The sequence below is a fragment of the Saccostrea echinata genome, unplaced genomic scaffold (genome assembly GCF_033153115.1).
Source record: "Saccostrea echinata isolate AGI-Se365-2 ecotype Australia unplaced genomic scaffold, CSIRO_AGI_Sech_v1 ptg000030l, whole genome shotgun sequence".
In the NCBI taxonomy this organism is placed as follows: Eukaryota; Metazoa; Mollusca; class Bivalvia; order Ostreida; family Ostreidae; genus Saccostrea; species Saccostrea echinata.
In genome coordinates this window covers 21,488,391-21,515,787 of record NW_026889779.1, presented here as the reverse complement: position 1 = coordinate 21,515,787, position 27,397 = coordinate 21,488,391, and the positions used below count along the sequence as shown (strand labels likewise).

General features: G+C 34.1%; 1 protein-coding gene across 3 annotated transcripts in view; it reads left to right on the top strand.

The window, feature by feature from the left end:
• LOC133197526 (uncharacterized) overlaps nt 1-27,397 on the top strand; it is a 64,406-nt gene that overhangs the window by 15,512 nt on the left and 21,497 nt on the right. For all 3 annotated transcript variants that reach the window (XM_061333607.1, XM_061333606.1, XM_061333605.1), the window contains exon 10: nt 7,905-8,124. In XM_061333607.1, the coding sequence (XP_061189591.1) occupies nt 7,905-8,124 (220 nt within the window). The remainder of the gene's footprint in view (nt 1-7,904; nt 8,125-27,397) is intronic.

The window sequence follows — 27,397 nt, the reverse complement described above, 5'->3', positions numbered from 1 at the left end:
ATACAGTTAACTTAGAAATCTGATTTTCCATATTGGCCATAATGACCTTTAACATCTAGCCCGCCTGAGCTTAGTGAGGATTTTCTAGCTAAAACTTATAACACCAAGGCTACAAAATGTCTTGAACAAATAGTTTCTGTGAGGAGTCAAAGTCACCTGTACATGTGTATATGTGCAATGTTAGTAGTCATAATCACACGTCGCCCGCGTGCCACAGTGGTTAGAGCGTCTGCTCTAGAGTCGCGAAGTAAGGAGTTGATCCTTACGATCCTTTGAATCCACTGCGGGACGTGGAGACCAGTCCTTCAGAAGAGACCGTATAAACCGAGGTCCCGTGTCGCAGTAGGTGTTGGCAAGAAAAAGATCCCTCACTGCTCAATGGCCCTGAGTGCCGAGTACAGGTATAAATTTGCAGCCCTCCACCGGCAAGTGGTGGCTTCTCCATATGAGTGAAAAATTCTTGAGAGGGACGTTAAACAACAAACAAACATAATCACACAGCTGGGTTGTCTCTAAGATCCGGGGGCCAGGGAATTTCCCTGCCTATAATGACGTAATTCCCTGGCTATTCTGGTATTCCCCTTTAACCCTGTGTTAGGGGAGGAACCCCAGACCCCCTTTTACTTCTTTAATATCCTCTGCTATTTCAATTCTTAGGGACAACCCTGGTAACATGTCAGGAATCCTAGTCACATGTATATGTACACTGTCAGGATAGATAATCATATGAATATGTACACTGTCAGTAGTCATAGTCACATGTATATATGCACTATGAGGAGTCTCACATAAACAGGTGTATTGTCAGGAATCATGTCACATGTATATGTACTCTGTCAGGAGTCTTAGTCACATGAATATGTGCACTGTCAGGAGTCAGTCAAATGTGTATGTACACAGTCAGGAGTCCTCTTCACATGCACAGGCACATTACAGGAGTCATTTTCACATGTTTATTGTATTGTCAACAGTCAGTCACATGTATATGTACATTGTCAGGAATCAGAGTCATGTGTATACAAATATATGTACACTGTCAGGAGTCCTAGTCACATGTATATGTACACTGTCAGGAGTCCTAGTCACATGTATATGTACACTGTCAGGAATCAGTCACATGTATATGTACATTGTCAGGAGTCCTAGTCACATGTATATGTACACTGTCAGGAGTCAGTTACTGGTACATATATATGTACACTGTCAGGAGTCCTAGTCATATGTATATGTGCATTGTCAAGATTCCTATTCACATGAACATGTATGCTGTCGGGAATCATAAGTCACATGTATATTTGTACACTGTCAGGAATCAGAGTCATATGTATATATGCACTGTCAGGAGTCCTACATGTAGTCACATGTATATGTACACTGTCAGGAGTTTGTTCTTTGACTGGAAAAGGGTTAAATGATTCAGTATATTTTGACAATTTAAATTTGGATGATTTAAAGTATTATTACTTTTATTCATCATTAGAGAAATAATCCATGTAGGCTGGTAAGATTTCTTTTCTCTTTTTCAAAAATATTTGACTAGAAAGTATAGGTCATCTGAAGCATCTGAAGCATTCAGGGTCAGTAAACAAGAGAATGTGTAAGTGTGTTGAAAATTAAATACTTGTCTGCTACAATTTATATTACAACAACTCCCTTTCTTACAATTTTATACTCCCCATACGGAAAAAAAGGGCAAACAAACTACTATAACAAATTACTAACAAACCACTGTGTTTTGAAAGTAGTTTAATAGTATAGCAAATCACATGCAAATGAGCTAACAAACTACTATAACAAACCATGAACAAACTACATCAACAAACTACTAACAAACCATATCAACAAACTACTACCAAACCACTCTAACAAACTACTAACAAATCACTCTAACAAACTACTAACAAACCACTCTAACAAACTACTAACAAACCACTCTAACAAACTACTAACAAATCACTCTAACAAACTACTAACAAATCACTCTAACAAGCTACTAACAAATCACTGGTAACAAATCATCAACAAAACACTAAATTTGAATTTTCATAACAAATCCACAAGTCTTTAGAAACATCTAAACACAGTCACATTTTGAAATGTTCAACGCTTCTTGTTTCAGAGTATTTTAAATTCCAGGATTGACAAGTTTAGTCAATGCAAGCTAGTGCAACATTCCGACATTAAACACTATAAGTTCCTTTAGTTAGGAGATGTTATTCTCAAGTTGACAGCCACTTATCGTATTCTCCAATCACATCTTCATAGAATTTTTCACAAAAAAGATGTTTTTCATGTAATTGTATTTTAACTGACATTTAAATATTCCCTGCTTCATTTGGTATGGAAAATGCTGCAATTTCTTCTTTTTTCTTGCCTTATTGCAACTCTGTAAGATCTTTTCTTGTCTAATTTTCAAGTATTCATCACTTAATCCAGTACTAAACTTATCTAAGCTAGTATAGGGATTACAAGTCAGTCTGAAAATAAATAAAAACCCAATAAAAACATACATATCCACATTCAATGAAGTGTAGCCCGGTCTTATTTGAGGTCAAAAAGAACTTAATGTCATATAATAAATACCTCTTCTGTATCCAGATCCATGCTTTAATATATTGTTGCTGCTTTCTCCAATCAGGGACCTAGTATATACTAACAATTTGTATGTCCCTTCCCCAATTCCTTTGTTTCTGACCTGCTGGTTGTTTGAAAATTGGCGCAAATAGTCTAACACCGGATGTAAAGAGATAAGCCGTTCTTGGAAACTTTTACAACTCTAGATAATTCAACCCTAAACATGCCTGTAAATAATTTCCCATGTGGTTCGATGCAAATGCTATACAAAGAAAACACTGTTGCAAGATACCAAGTCTAACAAACTATAAAGAAATCACAATCAGCAGAAATGAAAGACTAACAAACCACTTCAGTTATTTTTAGAAACAGTGTTTTGTTGGTGTTTCATTAAATGCTATACTATCAAACTACTTTAACAAATCATAAAAGTATAGTTTGTTGGTAGTTTGTTGATGTTTTATTAGTAGTTTGTTAAAAAATATTTTGGTTTGGGTCATTACTGAGTTGTTCCTAGATGAAATATCTGTTCAAGATTTTTCACTGTTGGACTTATATTTGCTAGGGAATAGGACTTCTTCTAAGAGGTTTATTGTCTGACGTCATGGCGTCAGACAGTATTAGATTTAGCCAAGGTTTGTTGGTCAAGTCGTTCAATAGAATTCTTGTGATAACTTGATCTTGGAAACTTCGTACTATCTTCACTATCAATTTTGAGAGCATGACGAGTAAAGAAAACATGCTAAATACCCAAACAAGCCAGAGCATTATAGCTGGTGTCATTATTATCACATTATACATTACAGGTTATATAACATTTGGCCATTCTCGAATGCATCATTCATGTCCAGCAAAACAAAGGAATGAAGCTGGTCAGGTCAACATTTGTTGATTATCTTTATCAGATTAACTAATGAATGTTTATAAATATTCAATGCATACTAAGTCTCTCTACCTTCAGAGTTTTTATAAATCTAACATATTGATAACTTGCAGACGTTTGATTTCTTCATAGTTAAAAAAAAATATAAAAGTGAAAGACATGTGTTGAATGTTCTTTTGCTTAACTGCAAAAATGTTAATTTATTTATAACACGTTTATTTTTTAGGTCACCTGAGTCACTCAGGTGACCTATTGCTATCTGTTTTTGTCCGTCGTCGTGCGTCATCCGTCGTGCGTTAACTTTTGAACATTTTTAACTTCTTCTCTAGAACCGCTCAACCAATTTCAACCAAATTTGGTATATAGCATCTATGGGTGAAGGGGAACAAAAATTGTGAATTTCATGGTCCCTGCCCCCCAGGGCCTGAGGGGTGGGGCTAAAACCACCAAAAATAATGCAATCTTTAAAAATCTTCTTCTTTACTCCTGGACATGAAGCAGTCAAACTGTTGGCATCATTGTAATAAGCATTGAGCCCTCTACCAAAATTGTGAAATTCATGGCCCCAGGGTCAGGGGTTCTGGCCCCAGGGTGGGGCTATATAGATCATATAGTGAAAGTGCATAAATTCTTTGAAAATCTTCTTCTCTGCTCCTGGGTATTAAATAAAGGAACTAAGTACATAGTTATGATGAGCAAGAGTGCCTCTTCCAAAATTGTGAAATTCATGGCCCCAGGGTCAGGGGTTCTGGTGTTAGGGCGGGGCTGTATTGATTATATAGTGAAAATGCATTAATTCTTTGAAAATCTTCTTCTCTGCTCCTGGGTATTAAATAAAGGAACTAAGTACATAGTTATGATGAGCAAGAGTGCCTCTTCCAAAATTGTGAAATTCATGGCCCCAGGGTCAGGGGTTCTGGTGTTAGGGCGGGGCTGTATTGATTATATAGTGAAAATACATTGATTCTTTGAAAATCTTCTTCTCTGCTCCTGGGTATTAAATAAAGTTACTAAGTACATAGTTATGATGAGCAAGAGTGCCTCTTCCAAAATTGTGAAATTCATGGCCCCAGGGTCAGGGGTTCTGGTGTTAGGGCGGGGCTCTATAAATTATATAGTGAAAAAGCATTAATTCTTTGAATATCTTCTTCTTTGCTCCTGGGTATTTAATAAAGTAACTAAGTACATAGTTATGATGAGGAGGTGGGCCTCTTCCAGAATTGTGAAAGCCATGGCCCCTGGGTCAGGGGTTCTGGTGTTAGGGCGGGGCTGTATTGATTATATAGTGAAAATGCTTTAATTTTTTGAAAATCTTCTTCTCTGCTCCTGGGTATTATTTAAACAAACTAAGTGCATGGTTATGATGCATAAGGATGCCTTTTCAAAAATTGTGAATTTCATGGCCCCAGGGTCAGGGGTTCTGGTGTTAGGGTGGGGCTGTATTGATTATATAGTGAAAATGCATTGATTCTTTGAAAATCTTCTTCTCTGCTACTGGAGACTATTTAAACGCATAGGGATGCCTTTTCAAAAATTGTGAATTTCATGGCCCCAGGGTCAGGGGTTCTGGTGTTAGGGCGGGGCTCTATTGATTATATAGTGAAAATGCATTGATTCTTTGAAAAACTTCTTCTCTGCTACTGGAGATTATTCAAACAAACTAAGTGCATGATTATGATAGACAAGGATGCCTCTTCCAAAATTTTTAAATATATGGCCTCAGTTTTTGGGGTTCTTGAGGAGGGGGGGGGGGGCTAGGGCAACAGTGCTTCATCTATCAGTGTATTTAACTTCTAAATTGTTGTATTATACTCAGGTGACCGTTAAGGCCCTTGGGCCTCTTGTTTTTTAATAAAACATTTCTTAATTATCAAAATTGTTCACAGATTGATGTTTAGATTTAAAAGCACTGGTTATATCTTTGTATCCATGAACAGGCCTGTTGGAAGAAACTTCAGAAATTTTCGGTTCAGGATGGACACTTTCAAGGAAAAATTCTGAATCTGCTGAATTGAACTTTTTTTTGTTTCTTAGCAAAAGAATTCATTTCATGACTCAGAGTCATGTTGATTACACTGGATTTAACTTTTCTTGATTCTTCACGTAAAAATAAATTTGCTCAAGTCAGACAAGCTTTTTAGGAAAGCTAATACTTGTTTACTCTTCTAGATAAAATATGTGACATGCAGCACAGGAACAATGTAGACAGTGTTCATCTGTGTAATCATCCATGCAAGTTCATTCAAGGTACATGTAAGTGTTGTAGGATCTAAGCAATGGACATACAGTTACACTGAGTATCTCTAACTTCAATATCCTGAATACCTTGGATATGTCAAAGTGTGTTGGAAGTTTAAATCATCTTTTCTTTATGTATTTCAACCTTGATATCTTGAATCCAAAGTTATCATGCAGTTTTTATTCTCAGTCCCCTTAAGTTCAAGATAACAAGGTTTTACTGTATTCCAAAAATTTAAATCCATTCAATCTGTCAGAAAAAAATATAGGTCACATGTAATACACCTGTATATGTACAACCTATTATTACTTCATAATGGACCTGCTCATAATTTTTTTCTGCATTACTTATGAAAAAAATGGGGTCAGTCCCTAAGAATTAAAGTATATTACATCAAGTTTTAACTCAATCTGTCACAGTCTTCGGTGTCAGCAAATTCTGTTGCTTTGGTAAGTAAAAAAAATAATTTCATTGAAAATGATACTCTTCTTACAGTTTTGGTCTATAATAAATAAAACTTTATTATTAACAGGTAAACTAACTCAAGAAAAAAATCATTGTATCCATTTTTGATTGATTGATTGTATGTTGTTTTACATCCCATTCGAGAATTTTTCACTCATACAGAGACGTCACCATATACTGGTGAAGGGCTTCAAATTTTGACCTTTACTTGGCACTTAGGGCCATTGAGCAGTGAGGGATCTTTAACGTGCCAATGTCTGCTCTGACACGGGGCCTCGGTTTTTAAAGTCTCATCCGAAGGACCGCAACTTTCACTTTAAAGTGCCGAGCGCATGGCGAAGGAACAGTTGCTACCCATTTTTTTATCAACTTAGGTCAGTCGTGGCTGAGATTCAAACTCACGACCTCCCGATCAGGAAGCGAGCACTCTTCTGACTGAGCTACCGTGAACGGTATATCCATTTTTGATATCAAAATTAACTGTTGCTTTGGTTAATTAAATGTGAATTCTCTTAAAATCTTTCAAAATTGTATTCTTCCAACACTTTTGACCTGATTTGAATTAAACTTCAATAAGTACAAGTTTAGAAACATCATGATATATATAAATCTGTAAAATTAATGCAAAACTCAAAGAAATGATACAACTCCAATTACAACATTGAAACCTTTAAAAATTGAAGTCAGTAGAGCTACAGTCTTATCAGAGACATATTTTTTTTAACATCTGCAGTTTTAGTAAAATGGCTCAGGTGAGCCTTCTGGCATGAGAACTACTTGTTAATACTATAATGGCTTTATAAATAAGAACAGGATGGAAGTGTTAACAAGATACAATGTAACAGTTACATACAGAAAAGTCACTGGGTGAGCTCTCTGACATGTAGACTACCTGTTAAAACCATAATGACTTTATAAAAGAACTGATATATGTGTTAATAAGATACACTTAGAGTGTTAATATATAGGTTAAATATCACATTGATTCACATGACATTCCCAGTAAATTACGTGAAGATAAGTTTTTTATAGGTTATCTGACTCGCGTATATGACCTTCATATAGGCCACATTTTATTAAATGTCTGTACGTTATAGGAATGGTCAGATTTTTTTTTATATACCTTGGCTCCTAACCTATAATTTCAATGCATCTCCTCCAAGTTTTAACGGCATCCAAATTTTTTTTGATTGGCTCTAGGTCATGTAGATGTGCTATGAAGTTTTGGAAGCTTGATGTTAGTCTCTAGCTGGAAAGTAGAAGGGTCTGGTTTCTATACCAGTACTGACAGATTTATCATTGAGATTTCTAAATTTGCATTGCTAGTAAAGTAATAATTGTAATAATAAAAATATACAGTGTATTTAATAATTTTTTTGCTTATGATTGGTAGGTATGGTTTCTATGGTACAAAATAGAAATTATATATTATGCAGATTTGCAATATGTTAAAAATTTATACTTTTAAATGTGTATAAATAGAAACTATAAGGTTTCTGGAAGAAAAATGATTCATTGTTTTAAGACTTGGGAGAGGCTATGACCACAACCTTAGGATGAGCTGAACAAATGTTGCTGAATGGTAATATTGGTTACTTAGATGACTGATGAGGCCCTTGGGCCTCTTGTGTTTATATTTGCGTATCATGTACATGTGCATACATTAGCCAGATTCATCAGTAAAGAATGAAATGAACACTTATTATTTATTTATATGTATGTATAACTTGGTTGTTTCTTCAGGTTGATGATACATATCTATACTCTGCATCAGTGGATGGACTCATCAAAGTATACGAGATAAGGGACAAGCGTTTTCACTGTGTCTTTGAGTCTGGCAACATAAGGTCAACAGATGGATCATATTTGTGTTGTAGAGGAGTTAGAGGAATAGCTGTGAGGAGTGATGTCATATATTATGGTGATGACGGAACCAATATTAAGGCTCTGTCTTGGAAATCAGGTACATTTTTGTACTTCTACTCATGAAAAATCTCTACTGATATGGGCACTTCCTCTTAAAATTATTCAAATAGGGTGGAATGCCAGTAGTTTTAATGATCCCCCACCATACCTATATAAAGCATAAAAAATTAAAAAAAAACAAAACAACCCACTACCAAGAGACTTGAAATTTTTAATCAATCCCTCACTAAAAAAAAAGAAAGTCTGCAATATAGTACTTGTTAGAAATGTCAATGTGAGTGTCCCAGTTTTTAGAGAGAATTTTTTTTGCCAATGGTAAGTGCTAATTTGTCTTAATATATATTCATCTTCAGGTATAATACAAATTAATGTTCTTTTACGTCATACTCTATCCAATCATTTACTATAGATGTAAGAATAATTCCATTTGCTAAAGATATGAAAGACATTTTCCATTATTAACACCAATTTTCTGTGGCACGACATTTAAATGTCAAGAAATGGGTCAGTTTATCTTGGGTGTGTTCTATAAGTGATATACTGGAGATCATAGTATAGAGACACTTGAAATTTTCAACATATTTTTTGGAAGATTAGATCTTCTAGACCAAATTTGCCCCAAAAAATATTTCATTTCTATGATGTTATTGAAGAACAGAAAGCTTTTGGAAAGATTAAAGGAATTTTGAACAATTAAATAATCCAATTCAATTTGAGTACAACTAGGTCACCAAGACCATTCTTTCTTGGAAGGAACTTTAGGGAGACAATAGTCATAAGACCTTATTTGATTTACTGTGTTAGAGACTTGCAAAGTAACAGTGGTGGGCTATGATTTTTATAGGCTTTAGAAATATAATGCCTAATTTGTCCAAAAAAGGAAAACTTAACTCCAAAAGGCCCAAGTTTTAAGCAAAACAAACATTGTAAGATCTATGTATCAAGTCGTCAGTATTCTTGCATCATTGGTCAGCACTCATTGCAGCATGTATTATTGTCCCATTTAAACAAAAACAATATTAGCATGCACATCCTTTTGTTTTAAGCTTATATCCTCAAAACAAAGTGAAGAAAATTACATTGATAAAATAAAATTTCAATTGTTTAATAACCTTTCAAGTACTAAACTTTTTCTACAGTAGATAGGCCTTCACTAAAAGTCATTTAGACCAAGATACGAAAATATAGGCTATGAATTCACAAAAACTGGTGTATTCTATATTTATTTCATGACAATTACATTAAAATAAACCTTCAACACAAAGATGTCGTCATCATATGGTACTAACCTATTACTCATGACAATGGACTTGACAGTGAATGTAATTAATAAATCATACCCCACACCCACTATAATGTGAAAAATTATTAACAACCTCCTACAACAATAAAGAAAAGTAGTATTCCACCCCCTCAGTCTGAACTAGAAACTCCTGTAGAGAAATGATTTAATTAAAACAAAATGATGTCAATTTTGCAAAAGTTCATTCCCATTTAAGTCACTTATTTTAAGAATGATCCTCATAGACTTACAGAATGTATCTTGTTCCTGACATCTAAAGCTAAACTTACAAGGAACATATTGGTATCAATGCTTTTGCTTTGATAATGTTATAAGCTTTCTTTTTCTCAATGTTGCATCAAGACCCACAAATCTGAAGAGAAGGTGTTGCTAACTGATTTTGATTAAGCCCTGCCCATTGTAATTACTGTGCCAAGCACTGTGAGAAGGCAGTTCCATCACATGATGAGCAATTGGCTTTATGAAGAGATAAAGCTTTTTTCTTTATTTCAAGTTATATCTTGATCAAAACATTTGAAAATGTTTGTTTGCTTCTTTAACATCCCTTCAAAATTTTTTGTTCGTATTGAGATGCCACCACTTCCAGTGGAGGGTTGTAAATTTAGACCTTTACTCAGCTTTGAATAATGAGGGATCTTTTTCATACAAGCATCTACTGTGATATGGGACCTTGGTTTATATACACTTTCATCCAAAGGACCAGTCTCCATGTCAGTGGATTCAAACCCATGACATAAAGATCAACTCATTACTCTGCGACTCTAGAGTAAAACCTATACAGTGTAAACACTGCATCATGCGGATGACTCTGAAAATTTAAATACATGTATAGGATGATAAAGATGCTCTCTCATTCTGTCTTTGTGTTATTCACATGTGATCTTGATTTATCAAAGAGGTTTGATCAATTTCATACAGTTTAAAAAAGTTTGGACATTGTTTTAGTTCTCCAGTAAGCATACAGATTCACTCATGAAGTCTGCGTCACACGTTATACATCACTGTTGGGAAATGTGTGATATGTCTATATAGATACATACATGATAATGTATTTATCTTCCATGGTTTTGTGATTGCATAACGATTTTAATCCAAATACTGTAAACCAACTATTATTTGCGTCATCTTTTATTCGCGATTCGTCAGTTTAAAATCAATCTGCAATGATTAATTTCCATGACTCAGGAAACATTCTATATAAATACAAAGCAAAATAAATGGTTCGCGGCAATAAATATTCGCGAGTAAATGTAGGTTACGCAACACGCGAATATTTTTCGCACGCGAATAAAAGTTGGTTTACAGTAGTTGTGTTCTTTGTCCCCAAGCCTTTGTTGAGCCTGGGCTGAAAATCAAATATTAAACAATTGCAAACCAGTTGGGATTCTTTTTATTTCATTTTTTCTTTTTTTTCGTATTTAACACAATGAACTGTTATGACCAGAGATGTGCAATACATGTCAACAAGAATTTGCAACTATCTTATAAGTAAGCTGGCAGAGTTCTTTTTTAAGTTAGTTAAAAGAATGCCCTTTCTTTAGTTGCCTTTGTTGGTCCTTTAAAAATAAACAAGATATAATTTAATTTTGAAAGATATTACTGTCTACAGAGTTATTTTCATCCCATGTTATTTTTGCCATTTCACACATTTTGCTCTATTTTAAATTTTCCAAGACACATGCAGTTGTGTTAGAGAATTAATGCTGTGTTCCTTGAATTCACCTGAACCTGCAATGAGAGCAAAAGGGCAAAAATTTTCATGTATTTGAATTATAAAAAATTAAAATTGTCCACTTGTGTAAAATAATCAGCCATTCTGCATGAAGGGTACTGATGGCCATTGTTTCTAGGTGTATGTAGCAGTAGAAACTGATGACCTTTGTTTCTAGGTGTATGTATATAGCATTAGCGGTATTAATTAACACAGTTAGACTAAAAACTCTGCAGGCATTCACACCTGAAGAAGTTTAGCCATTCCCTTACCTGAGATTTACCATTTAAATATAAATGTGGTCTTTGATACGTTCTTTACCATTGAAACTACAACATTTTTTATGCAGTTAGTCACCGAAAGATCAATTCTGCAGTACATCAGGAAAAAGTATCATGAGTCTGTCATAGGAAAAAAAGTGAAAATCAGTCTTCGACAAATCCCGGGAGTCCGAAGCCCGGGGCCTGGTAAAGTTGGAAGTGGGCATGTGAAAACTGCACACATACAAGCCTGAAGGGCATGTAAATTTAGAGGCTTATCCTCATTATTGTTTATAACAATGTACATTCAATTTTGATTAGAGGAATCAATTCATTCATCAGATGTTTCATTTTTCATTTATGAAGTATATATCAAATTGAGTAACACCAATAACATTAAAATTTGTGTGATTTATTCATCTTAAGTGAATGGAAAATAACATTTTTTTGACAGTTTATTCTACTGCTATTTCCAAGATACTTTTTAGCTCACCTCCATGAAGACGAGATGAGCTTATGCTATATTCTTCACATATGTTATCCTTGTGACAAGACCTACCTTTGGATGCCAACAACTTTGACCAACTTTTGAAAAACTTTAACCTTGGCCATACCCTGTATCTTTTGAATGGTTGGTGGTAGGGCTTTCAAATTTTACGTGTGTATTTCTTGTAAAAAGGCCTTTACTTGGGCACCATTAATTTTGACCTTGACCTTGATGTTTGACTTACTTTTGAAAAACTTAAGCGTTTTCCATATCTTTTCAATGGTTGCTGCTAGGACTTTCAAATTTACAGGTATATTCCTTGGGACAAGACCTTACTTTGGGTACCAACATATTTGATTTGCATTTGAGGATCGAAGTTTAACCTTTGCTATAAGTTGCCATACGGGGACATCAGTGTTTCACAAACACATCTTGTTTCAACCTGTAATAAATATATATAACATGTATCTACAAACAATACAAATCTGTGAAAAGTGCACAAAATTCAGATGCCTGCACATTCCAGAGGTTGGGTCAGGATTGAGCACAGATGGAGCAATTTTAATGAAAGATCGCCGAGTTAAGAAATTATTGAATACCTTGATATTAAAATAATTCTTGATCCCCTATAATCTCAGTTACTTTAGACTGTTAACAGATGAGATATTATAAATAGAAAGTGCTCATACTTTATCCATATTGGATATGCAACGCACCCAAGACAGAGGAGTCGGGTTGGTGATGGTCAACATTCCAATACTGGGAAAAGAAATCCTACTCCACCCATTCTATGATCAAGATTTGTCAATTTGTGAAATGTGGGCTATTCTTTTTATAATCGATAACCTGCTTGGTAAGAAAATATAAGACGTTGGAAAATATAATGGGCTGTTGTGAACCGTATGCTACGAAGCATGTCATGTGACCACCTGGACCAGGTGTTTCATGCATGGGCAGAACGGGGGCATATGTGTATTAAACTGGAGCAGTCTACTTTAAAAAGAATAAACATAGACACCCGATCATTTTCTTTTGCCGAAGTTGTTCAGTTAGTTCATTGACTTTTTGATCACTCTTAATTATACATCTCATTGAGTACATTCATCTGTTTTACAGAATAGCTAGATTGCCTTTTATTGGTGTATCCTTATTTTGCATCAAGGTCATTAATGTAGATTGTCGACGCCTTTATCCAATTTCCTACACAAATGTAGCTTAGTGATGTCAAATCAAATACCTTATGACGGAGTTACTCTTGTTACGAAACAAATAGTAAAATACTTCACAGGGCAATGACGGGGGTTAGTCAGCTGATTTGATCTTGTGAAACCCAAAATGTTCCTCCCTAGATTTGATCATCTACCAATCACAGTTTTGGCTATTTTAAGTACTTCTCTACTTTAAATTTAAAGATATTCATGTCAATGTTTTAAGTTAATTATCACATTGTTGCAAAGATCAAACATGTCTTCATTGTTTGCCTTGACACAAATTGAAGCAAATGTCATTCACTACTACTACATAGCAGGTCAGTCTATATGTAATTTAGTGACATTTAGTATGTGGCACTTATGCATTTATCATTACGTTTAGCAGGAATTGAAAAATAAATTTACTGAATAAGATAGAGTATTGCTGAATAGCAGTATTTCTAATAATGGAGGAAAAAAAGCAAGATTAAATGTTTTGATTTTATTAGGTTTCGTACCTGATATTAGGTGACGTACTGCTATTTGTACTTAATGTCTGACATTCATGTGATGTGTGATGTGCTGAATCATTTGAAACTTCTCAGCTTCTTTTCTGAAACTACTGAAGCACTTTCTATCAAGTTTGTTAAAGAGCATATGTGGAGAATGGGGATAAAAAATTCCATTCACAAGACCTTAAAGGGGCTGGGGCACAGATTTGAAGATCATATTTTCTAAAAAAAAAAAATTAATATCATGACTTATATGTTGCTAGAGCATTTCACATTGAAATATATTAAAAGCATGATAAATCTTCTTTTATCTGGAATTATCAAAACTACAAATTTCAGGATGTGTTTGATTGACACATATCCTTGCACTTTCACAAAGTAACCTTTATCCATAATACTTAAGAAAAGTAGTAATTTTGTTGTGTATTAATGAAAAATATGAAAACTATAATCCAGAAAGTTCAGGGGCCCGTTTTACAAAAGAACTTACGACTATGACCAAAATTTAATTCTGCATGCTTATAACTTTCTGATTTACATTATATTGAAAATGGTTTTAATCTTTTTAAAAGGGATATAGTAAGATATTTTTACACCAGCAGTTTTAAACAAAATCATTAATTTTGCAAAAATTTTACAATCAACTAAAGTTTTGGTCTTAGTTGTTAGTTCTTTTGTAAAACGGATCACAAAGTAGAAATGCAAGAAAGCAAAACCAACTCACCAGTATTGTCAGTCTGTGCTCACTGATGTGTGCAGACTAAACAAATTGAACACACCCGGTAAAACGTAAACATTATCAATAACAGAGCTTGTGCCCTGTTTACAAACGTAGGTGTTTGATATGATGTAATGACTGCTTTCTGGGACTGAGATTACCCATAACAGATTCCAGGACTGCTTTCTGGGACTGAGATTACCAACAGCAGATTCCAAGACTACTTTCTGGGACTGAGATTACCAACAGCAAATTCCAGGACTGCTTTCTGGGACTGAGATTACCAACAGCAGATTCCAGGACTGCTCTCTGTTCTGGGACTGCTTGACTGACTGTGTCTGGTTGATACTGTAACTCCAAAAATTGGACAATCACAGACACACCATATGCATCTGTAAACTTTTGAACATTTTCAGCTTCTTCTTTTAAGCCACTGAACCAATTTCAACCAATTTTGGTATAAAGCATCAATGGTTTAATTTCATACAGAGAAAAATGCATATTGTTTGATAAAATCTGTACTTCTCCCCCTGTACAGAAAAACTATGTGCATGGTTATGATGAGCAAGGATGCATCTTCTTAAATTGTGAAATTTGTAGCCCTAGAGTTAGGGGTTCTGGGGAGGGGGGGGGGGGCTCTATTGATTATATAGTGAAAATGCATTATTCCTTTGAAAATCTTCTCTGCTCAAGGATATCAAACAAACAGACTACGTGCATAGTTATTATGAGCAAGTGTGCCTCTTCCAAAATTGTGAATTTCATGGCCCCTGGGTCAGGAGTTATGGTGTTAGGGTGGGGCTGTATTGTTTATATATGCATTAATTTTTAGCTCACCTGAGCTGAAAACTCAAGTGAGCTTTTCTGATCACCCGTTGTCTGTCGTCTGTCCATCTGTCTGTCCGTCTGTAAACTTTTCACATTTTCGACTTCTTCTCAAGAACCACGGGGTTAATTTTAACCAAACTTGGTACAAAGCATCTTGGGTGAAGAGGAATTTGAATTGTTAAAATGAAGGTCCAAGTCCCCTTCAAAGGGGAGATAATCAAGAAAATACAAAAATTGGGTGGGGTCATTAAAAAATCTTCCTCTCACGAACCACTGGGCCAGAAAAGCTGAAACTTATATGGAAGCATCTTCAGGTAATGTAGATTCTAAATTGTTCAAATCATGACCCCTGGGGTAGGGCGGGACCACAATAGGGAGTCCAAGTTTTATATTGAAATATGCAGTAAAAATCTTTAAAAATCTTCTTCTCAAGAATCACTGGGCCAGAGAAGCTTAAACTTATGTGGAAGCATCCTGGGGTAGTGTAGATTCTAAATTGTTCAAATCATGACCCCTGGGGTTAGGGCGGGGCCACAATAGGGAATCCAAGTTTTACATTGAAATATGCAGTAAAAATCTTTAAAAATCTTCTTCTCAAGAACCGCTGGGCCAGAAAGGCTTAAACTTATTTGGAAGCATTCTTGGGTAGTGTACTGATTCTAAGTTTTTCAAATCATGACCCCAAGATTTAGAACGGGGCCACAATAGGGAATCCAAGTTTTACACTGAAATGTATAGTAAAAATATTTAAAAATCTTCTTTTCAAGAACCACTGGGCCAGAGAATCTGAAACTTATGTGGAAGCATTCTGGGGGTAGTGTAGATTCTAAATTGTTCAAATCATGACACGCGGGGTTAGGGCGGGGCCACAATAAGTACTACAGGAGGGGGAGATATCAGGTAAAAACAGCAAGACCAAAGTTACTCAGGTGAGCCCTGTGGCCCATGGGCCTCATGTTTGAAAATCTTTTCCTCTGCTTCTGGTTATTTAGCATTATAAACTAAGTGCATGGTTATGATAAGCAAAGGTGTTTCTCCCAAAATTGAGATTTTCATGACCCCTTGGTAAGAGTTATAGTTTTTCAGCAGGGCTGCATAGATGAGATAGTGAAAATTCTTTAAATATCTTTTTCTCTGCCCCTGGGTATTTAGGAGACAAACTAACTGCATGGTTATGATGAGCAAGGATACATCTTCCATAATTTTGAAATTCTTAGCCTCTGGGTCAGGGGTTTGGGTGTTATGAAGGGTCGTGGTGGATTATGTAGTTAAAATGAATGCATTATTTACATAAAAATCTTAATCTTCTCTGTTCCTAACTTTTATGCAAGCAAATTAAAGTGCTTAGTTATAATGAGCAAGGGTGCCACTTCCAAGAATATGAAAAGACATGGCACCTGGGTCACTGGTTCTGGTTTTAGGGTAGGGCTCTATTGATTACATAGTGAAAATGCATTATTTCCTTGAAAATTCTTCTTGTCTGCTTCTGTGTATTAAGCAGTTACACTAAGTTCATGGTTTGATTAGCAATGGTGCCTCTTCTTAAATTGTGAAATTCATGGCCCCTGGGTGGGGCTCTATTGATTATATAATGAGAATATATAAATTCATTGAAACCTTCTCTGCCTTCAGGTATTTTGCAGATAAACTAGGTACATGCTCATGATGAATAAGGGTGCCTCTTTCAAAATTATAAAATTCATCGCCCCTGGACCAGAGTTAGGATTGGTCTCTTTTGATCATACAGTGAAATGCATAAATTATCTTCTCCTCTGCCCCTTGGTATTTGGCAAACAAAGTAAGTGCAAAGTTATTTTGAACAAGGATGGCATTTTCAAAATTGTGAATTTCATGGCCCCAGGGTCAAGGGCTCTGGTTTTAGGGTGTAGCTCTATTGATTATATAGTGCATTAATCTTTAAAAGTCTTCCACTCTGCTCCTGGGTTTTAGCAGATAAAATAAGTGCATGGTACAATGAGCAAGGGTGCCTCTGCCAAAATTGTGAAATTGAAAGTCTTTGGGTCAGGGGTTCTTATGTTAGGGTGGGACTCTATTTATTACTTTGTGAAAATGCATTAATTCTTTAAAAATCTTTTTCTCTGCTTCTGTGCATCTAGTAGGCAAGCAGAGAACACATTGTAATGAGCAAGGATATTTTTTCCAGATTTGTGAAATTTTTTACCACTTAATAGGTCAAGTGTTCTGGTGCTGGGCAGGCTTTATTGATCTTTTAGGAAATTTGTATTCTATTGAGAGAAGTTATTTCCCTTTGCTATACACTTATGATAATTAATCATTTGAATAAAAGAATTATACAAGAATTTGTAAAGTACAATATAAAAAGTATATGTACTTCCATTAGGGCTGTCACGGTTCCAAAATTTTTCGGGTCGGGTCGGTTCTGTAAATTTTCGGCTCGGTTTCGGGTTTTTCGGGTCGGGTATTTACATCTATTTTAAACCTTAATTTCATGAATTTAACTTGAAAAATCTTTATTTGTTACATTAAATTTACATTGGAAACAAGTCTTAACCATGCGAACATCGGTGACTTGGCCTACTATTAGCCACAACCTGACCATTCCTGCTCGTTTTGATAATTATCTAATACTTCCGTGACAAGTGTTTTGTCATGGAATGAAGTACATTTCAGTTGCGATGTTTATTTATCACTGTTATCGTCATCATTCCTTTGATTTCGACGCCATTTTTTGTATTGAACAGACTCTAATATATAAACCAGACCCGAACCGAAATCCGGAAAAATGGAACAGGAACCGAACCGAACAACTTGGACCGCGGTTCTCAGTTATTTCGGGTACTCGTGACAGCCCTAACTTCCATATTTGGTCAGATAGACTTTTATATAATAGATAAATAAAAATGAGGCAAAAATACTTTATAATTTATGTACATTAAATGATATTCAAAGAGTAAAGCCTAATGTGAGAGGGAATGTGATGAGTTTACTGTTTGAACACAAGCACTATTGTTTTGTTAAGCCTGCATGGTGATAGTGAGAAATAGCATTTGCTAATAAGTATTAAATTAATTATTTGTTGATCCCTGATCATCTTAGTTCTCTTGCTTTTTGGGTAATATCTTCATCCATCAGTTTATTTTTATTTAATTTTATACTTCTATGAATCCTTTATAGTGTTATAATCAGGTGATCATTAAGGCCCTTGGCCCTCTTCTTTTTTTTCTTAAATGAATAATATTTGCCATACAGGCATATCAGGATCAGAACTTGTGATACGTCATGCAATTTTTTTTATACAAATTATTGGTGTTTATCTATTATCACAGTATTTGTACTGTAAAAAAAAACAGATTGGTATTTTGAAAGGTAATTTAATTTATTATTATGCTTTTATTTGATTTTTTTAATAAGTAAACATAAAAATGTTTAAAAACAGTGAACAGTATTCACATTAAAGAAAGTGTAGAAAAAATGTTTGAATGACGTTTAAGATATAATATATAACTATTTTAAAAATTTAGAATAATTTAATTCCTTTCATACAATTTTAACAAATTGTATAAAATGACATTAACAAGTGTGTAATGTTAAGAAATCTCTAATGAACAGATTTATGCGTCAAAAAATCATTTCAAATAGAAAACAGTGAAGCAATCAATATTTCAAAAACACTAAGGGTCAATTTACAAAGTCATCATACATGTTTAAACCTAATGAAATGAAGTAGCTACTGACCTCAAAAGAAGAAGCATTACTCATGATATTTAATGCTTCGATTTTGAGATACAGTTCAACTTTGGTATCTTGAACACTGATATCTTGAATACCATGGATATATCAAAGTGAACGGGAAGTCCCAATCACTTATTCTTTAAGAAATTAACCTTTGATATCTCGAAAATTCAGATATCTCAAAGTTTTTTTCAGTCCCATCTAGTTCGAGATATTGAGGTTGAATTTATATAGAAATACTTACAATTGCTGTGTTAGAGTAAATGATGTCATTTTAGGAGCCTAGTTATACACTTTCCCATTGCCGGAGGCAAGTGAAATGTCATCTTGGGAAAGACAGTGTTCATGATAAACTTACCCGACTGGGAAAATAATAAATTTCAGACTGAGCAAGCAAAACTTTTTGAGTTTTAAATTATAGTTGAACTTCGGTATCTCAAACACCGATATCTCAAATATCATGGATATGTCGAAGTGATTTGGAAGTCCCAACTGCTTATTCTTTAAGGATTTTACCTTCAATATCTCGAATCCTTGGATATGTTGAAGTTTTTTCTTGGTCCCATCGAGTTTGAGATAACAAGGTTTGACTTTAATTCAATAACAAGTAGGCACAGAAGTAGACTACACTATCATACATAATTCAGTTTTTTTAAAGACTAAACCAACTTGAAGGAACATTATTTTTTGCTGTTGCATAGTTTCAAGTCCAAGTGCTACTTTTATTCCTTTGTTATAAGTACAAACCAGTCTCGTCAGAGACTTCTGGTTTACTTTATATTCAAGTTTATCAAATCATGACAGTCGGAGCTGGGATGGGGTCACAGTATCTTATTAAAGTTTTGCATATGAATAAGTAAGTGAAAAAATCTGCTGTTAATGGGGCCATAGTTTCTCAGGTGAGCAATGTGACCCATTGATCTCTTGTTTCTTTAAGCAAGGAACACATTTTCTCTGAATTAGCTTGTTATTACTTATATGGATGCATCTTCAGGTAGTGTAAATTCATGTTTGTATAAATCATGACCCCCCCCCCCCCCCCCCCCCCGATAAAGGTTAGGCCACAGTGGGAATCAAAGGTTAACATAGGAATACATAGGAAAATCTTTAATAGTCTTCTTCTCAAGAACAAAAAAGCCTTGATTAGTCATACATGTATTTATATGGATGCAACTGCAGATACTGTACTAGATTCTTTTTTTTTTCACATCATGACCCACATGGATAAGGTGTGGTTAGGAAGATATAGGAATTAAAATCTTTAAAAACCTTCTAAAGAACAGCAAAGCCAAGATTAGTCATATTTATTTGGAAGCATCCTTGGGTAGTGATATTCATAATTTTAGAAGAGGCACCTTTGCTCATCATAACCATGTACTTAGTTTCTTTGTTTGATATACAGGGGGAGAGAATGCAAATGTGTTCTCGGTTTATTGTCTAATGAGCCCATGCAGATGTTGAAAAAGTTGTCAGATTTGTAAGCTCTTAATACTGCTCTTTAATAAACATAAAAAGTGCAGTGGTTTTGAGTCGTTCTGTGATTCTTCATGGTTAACCAGCCCTTTTTTTGTGATCTTGTATGATTTTATGATAATTGTTTGATAAATCTTAAAATAATTAACACTTTAAAGATCATTCTATCTAAAAAGCTTGGAGTTAAACACCCTGTCCTTTACAAAATAATTGTCTGCCACCTCTATTGTCACCCGCAAGGTGTAGTGGTTAGAGTCATAGAGTAATTAAGGAGTTGATCATTACATAACGGGTTCAAATCCACTGCGGGACGTGAGACCGGCCCTTCAGATGAGACCATATAAATCAAGGTCCCATGTTACAGTAGCTATAACAGATGTTGACATGAAAAAAAATCCCTCACTTCTGGATGGCCATATGGACTGTGTAGCTGATCTAAATTTTCAGCCTTCCCAGAACAAATGATGGTGTCCCAGTCTAAGGGCTCTGCAGTTACATCTCGATGGATAGCGCTAACTGATGTTAAACTGATGGCAAGTTTTTCAATCTGTTCTTATCCATTCATAATTAATTTCTTATCCATTTCTTATTTGGTAAATATATTCTATGTCCAAACATGTCTAGTGAAGTTTGTTTCATATCTGACAGTATATTTTGAGCACGTTCAAAACTTGTAATGGACACCACTGGAATAAAGTGTGGTAGGTACATGTGTGTTTAAAGTATGGTCGGTATAGTGCTTATTTTATGAAACTCATACACTTCCTCTTTACTTGACAGTTCTGCTTATGTTAATGTCCATTCGACATGAGACAATTACCATTTGAGAAAACGATAAATCGGACATCAACCCCACGACCATTACTGTCATACTCAAAAACCAAAGAGCCATTTTGTAGGAAAATTAAACCATTTTGCCAATTTCTCATGCATTGTGCATTCTATTTACATGGTACCGTATATACTCGCCTATAAGTCGGTTTTTTGGGAGTTAAACTTTGGTCCAAAACTCTTTATCCAACTTATATGCGAGTTATAAAAAGATTGGTATTTTAGTGGTTCAATCTCTCTAATTGAAGCTTAAAAAATACAGCCGACTTATAGGCGGACTGACTTATAGGCGAGTATATACGGTACTCATTCATTACTGAAACGCTACAGTCTTTTAGTCAACCATTGATTGTAATAAGGTACAATTCTGTATAGTTTTTATCCATTGTATATTCTTCACGATGAATGCAAGGGCTGGAAAAGCAGAGAGGGATGAATTTCATCAACATATTACTAATAAAACTGTATTTTGCTATCCTTTTTTATCCATTTGACATCTGTTAGCCCTATAATCCTAGAAGGTGTGACTAAGCCCTAGGCGAAAAATTTTTGAAGGGACAAAAAGCAAACAAACAAATAAAAATCAAATCTGTTTACCATTTTCCCCCAAATTTTTCATATTTTCATAATTACCAATTCAATTTCAACAAAACATTGCTCTGTTTTGAAGGACTGACTGTACGAATAAAGGTCTACAGACCTATACAAGAATAGGGGGATATAATTAGTAATTATCTGGATTTTTGCTGACTTTATGATTATCAAAGTACCTGTTGGAAGGTCCAGTTGTCAAAAACCTAAATTAATAGTCAGTTAATCTGAGTTTTTAGCTCACTTGAGATAAAAAAAAAAGGGGGGGGGGAGGGGGTAGGGGGCACAATAGGAGATCAAAAGAATTTTTAGGAAAAAATCCTCTCAAGAACAGCAATGCCATGATAGGTCATATTTACATGGCAGCGTCCTCTGGTAGTAGATTCAAGTTTGTTCAAAAATCTTCTCAAGAACAGCAATGCCATAATTACTCTTATTGATATGAGAGCATCCTCATGTTATGTAGATTCAAGTTTGTTCAAATCATGACCCCCGGGGGTAGGGTGGGGCCACAATGGGCAATCAGAGTTTTATAAAGGAATACATAGGAAAAATATTTAAAATTCTTCTTATCAAGAACAGCAAATTAAAGCCATGATAGGTCATATTTACATGGAAACATACTCAGGTAGTGTAGATTCAAATATGTTCAAATCATAACTTAGGAGGTAGGATAGGGCTGCGGCTGCAATGAGTGATCAAAGTTTTACTAAGGAATGAAAAGAAAAAATCTTAAGATCAGCAAAGCCATGATTTGTCTTCTTCATATTTAAGCATCCTCTGGTAGTGTAGATTCGGGTTTGTCCAAATGATGATCCCCAGGGGTAGGGAGGGGCCACAATGGGTGATCAAGGTTTTACAGTAGAATAGAAGATAAACATACAGGAAAAAAATCTTGAAAATCTGCATACACCATGATTAGTCATAGAAATATGGAAACATCCTCAGGAAGTGTAGATACAGGGTTGTTCAAATGATGATCCCCAGGGGTAGGGAGGGGCAACAGTGGGTAATCAAAGTTTTTCAATAGAAGATAAACATAAAGGAAAAAATCTCCATACCTAATGATTTGTTATAGAAATATGGAAGGTAGTGTAGATTCAGGTTTGTTCAAATCATGACCCCCCTCCCCTTTCCTGGACCACCTTTATATTAATTTTCAACTTTTCTATAATGACGGATTTCTGCTTTTTCCTAGCCGAATTGCTTAGGTGAGCAATGTGGCCCATGGGCCTCTTGTAGATATTTTCCACTAAAGCCAACTCTTCTAATAATAAATTCAACTATTTCTTTCTGATAAACATTACTTTTGGAATTCTAAACATTCTAAATGAGATGACTTACTTTCTGAAGTGCAATACATTGTACTCTCAGAATATTCATTGTTGGAATCATTGGATCATCACTAGCATAAAAAATATATTTTAAGCTCCGAAAAGGACATGAGATTTGGAGCTTTCTTGACTTTATTGCAAAAGAGCAGCAGTAAGTTAGATAGCTGCAAAGTAATGGTGATAAAATATTAATCCTTTGTGTGTAAGAACCCAATATATTGGCATCCCTGAAGAATTTGTGGTTAAAGTATTGCTACTGTAACAAGTTTCATCACAAAATTTTAGATACATTACCTGAGACACTTGTGTAAGTTCCGGAAGGTGGTATTTTCTTATATAGAGTCCATTTTGAAATTCTTCAAATTGCTGATATCACTATTTAGGGCCTGCATACATGAATATGTGGGAGCTTGTAGGTACCGCATCGTCTGTCTGTCCCGCCATCTATCTGTCCTATACTTTTGTTAGTTTTCAAGGTATTATTTTCAAATTTTGTACATAAAAAAGTTTACTTTGTGAAAGTGCATAGATGTGTCAATCAAACGCATCCCAAAATTTGTAGTTTCAATAATTTCCAGATAAAATGAGTTTTTTTTTTATTTTATTTCCATGTGAAATGCTATAAAAACATATAAGTCATGATATTATACTGAAAATTTGAGAAAATATTAACTTCAAATCTGTGTCCAAGCACCTTTAAAAAAAAAGAGTTTAAAAATGAGTTTAAAAGATAAAAAGAACAAACAATGTGAACTAAATGAAATGTGTGGAAAGTAAAGTTGTCACTTCCAGCCCTTCCACTGTGTCAGTTTTTAGTAAACTTCTCTCAAATCAAACTGTTGCCATCAGTTTGGTTCTTGAACCCATTCAAAGGATGTATATTATTCCTCTCTAGAACAACATAGCTACATTTCTTAAATTTTATGAAAGGATTATCTACAGGTAACATCCTTTTAAACTCTTCCATGCAGTATTCTCAGATTTACTGTAAATGAATGTAAATTCTGTAAACAGATTATAATATAGCTCAATCATAATTAACGCATTGGGTTTTAACAACATGTATTTTAATTATATATTAGTGTGAACATGAATTAGCAGACAAGACTTGGTGTGAAAGGTGCTAAAATAAATATGTTTACAGTATTAAAATTGTAGCCCTTAATTTTCTTAAAGACTACACTGTAGGTGGATATGCAATAACAATGATACAAAATGTTGCCGTGAAAGTATAATCCTAATTAACACATAAGGATTGTATAATGGGAAAATTCAAATGTTAGTGTTTTTTTGTTTTTTTTTTTCAGGAACAAAAAGCTAATTTGGTGTAGCTTCATTCACCATTTTAACTGTAATGAAAAAATAACTGGGTCTTATTTTATATGTTTCTTAAGAGTTTCCTCCCTTTTGCCACTGATTAATTAAGACTTGATTTTATGGGGTAGAGGGAATACTTGTAATTAATTCTTATTTAAATTCATCAATTATGCATTGAAAAAAAATTGTTACTGCACTTAAACTCAATATTTTAAAGAAATAATGCCAGAATCATAGGAATTGTCAGAGAATAAACACCCTGAAAGTCAATGGATTTTTTGGGGCAAATATAAGCTGAGCCCAAAGGGTGAGATTTGTATAAGCCAACAAAATCTGAGACTTAGGGATACTATTAATAATTCTCTGACAATTCAATGAAAAGGGAATTATTTCTTTTCTGCTATGGCAAATTTTTAGACTTCTTGAGAAACAGAGAAGCTAGATTTGGACCTCAGTCGTAGTGAAGTGTCTTTATGACATCACAATCCAATGCTACTCCTGTTCATAATTGCATCTCAAGCATCAGAAAAAGTGTGATGATGCAATCTGAGCCCCAAGTATACATTTTTTTCTCATCAATATGGGTCACAATCAAAAGATTCCTTGATCCTTTTCCTAATGAAAACAGTTAAAATTAGAAGGAATCTGCTTTAAATTTATTGATAATTTGTGGATAACATTTGTGATTTATTGGAGAATAATGACTGCAACATTTCTTTGATCTCTGTGATAACCTTAGTAGAATATGTATTAAGATACCTGAATTCCTAAGTCTGTTGTTATTTAATAAGCATAGATGTCTGGAGTTCTGCCTTGTTTATATAATGCTGTACTTCAGTGAAAATTATATCCAAAAAAGAAAAAAAAGAAAGAGAGAAAACAAACAAACAAAACAACAAGAAATGAATATTTATTTTGATTCAACATATAATTATCAACTCCTGTTGAGTAAAATAAAACCTTGATCTTATAAGGAAAGAAAAAAGAAATTCAAATGACATATTACATCCTAAATTATATAGGTGGCACCTATTTACAATTTGCCAGGTTTGATTTATATACATGTAATGAAAAAAAATTAAAAGTATCTTCTTTTTTGTATTTCAAGAAAAAGCTGTTAAGCTAGACCACAGCTTTCCTGACTAGTAAAAAACATTTAATAGGAATATGGTTCATTGATCGTCTTACAGTTGTATGCTTAGAACAAACCTACACTCCCTAACACCTAATTTGTATCCTTAAAAAATTGTAGAAATGATGGGACGTACAGCATGCCTAATGTTTGACTCATTTTTGTCTGCCTATTTTTTTTTACAGGTGCACAATGCACTTTCTCAATTTCACTTTAAATCTAAATTTGGACCAGTTACAAGGAAGTGGCCTTTTCAAAAAAAGCAAATTAGCGAACATGTTTACAAACCTTCAAGGTCTTATGGAAATTTTTTTTTGTGGAAAAATGCTTTTAATTTGATCTACATATATTTTGTTAAGTATTATGTAAACAGTGTCCTTTAGTAGCTGTTTAAACAGCTAGTACATATATCACCACAAAAAGCACTCTGAAGGTGTTTTGGTTAAAATTTAATGTATAATAAATGTAATTTGTTGATCAAAATTCATAGCATGAATCCTTCATAATTCAAAAATTTATTTTTAATTCAGAGCTCATTTTTTACTGATTTTTTTCATTCCTTCATCAACAATTGGAGAGGAAAAAAGTCAAGGAGAATTAAAACACAGATGTGTTTGAAATAAAGACATTGTAATAAATTGTTTGTTTCCCAGTTCCCTGACCAAGCCTTAATTAAATGAGCTAAACCTTTAAATTTTTCTTTCATTTTGTACTTTGCAGGAGAAAACAATTCTGGTTTCATGATTAGAAATCCTTGATTAATGTTTTTTCCGTCTTTGAGAAAACACATAATCCTTATACATACCCGTTAATCAGATTTGACAGTGATTTCTCTGAGGAATCATGCTTGCCAATTGTAATCCACCCTTTTGGAAAAAGAAGTGAACTTTGTTTCTCTTAGGTTTGTTTATTGTTTAAATTTATTTAAATAAAATAAAATGTTTTCCCTACATACCTACCCTATTTTTTCCAGATTGGAATAGGAAGCACACATTTACTTTATATAGGCCCTAAAGATTAAGATAATATATTTGAAGTAGTGAATCATTATTAAAAAGAAAAAAAGGAAGAAAAAAAAGAAGGCATTTGATATTTCAAAAGTAAATATTTACTTGTATTATATCCACTGTTCTTGACCTGTTAACCATCAAAACACTCAATTATGAAAACTGTAGTGTTTGCACAAAATGCGATAAATCTGTAATTAATTAAGAGTTTTTGGAAGAATTTGAGGTTTTATTTTTTCAATGCTTAAAGCCTTTTAAGGATAATTTTACACAATAAGATCCTGGCTCTTCAGTTTATTCATTTAACATTTGTTTGAATGTAAAGTTTGAGTTTGACTACCTTTATCAGTGTTCTCCTCAGGTACTGATATCATTGGACTGATTTTTTTTCTAATGAAAGAAATTAAATTCTTTTATTATACAAATACGTTATTTCAATTTCGGAATGAAACCTCAGGTGCTCTGTGTTACCTTAGTTATTACAAAAACAAGAAGAGTGTTTTCCATGGATGTCAAAAATAGAACAATAAATCAGTTGTCTCACTTACATACTTAAATTACAAAATTATGATGTTTTATTATATAGACCTTAGAATATATTTTCTATAGAAGTTATAAGTTATATAAATATATAAAGGATGACTGCACTTAACGCCTGTTTTTGGGTCTTTTTTGGTTGCTTCCGTTGCTTTTATATCTAAACCTTATCTCACTTTTGTATGTTTATGAAAGAATATTGTCAATTTGGAACCACATTTATATCTTAACATGATTTTAGACTGTAATACAATAAAATGATTTAATGTTTTTTGTCCTTACTGCTTTCCAAATATAGTGAATTTACACTTACCTGCCCTTGATTGAACATCAGATATGCATGAGAGGTGGAGCTAACATTGTAA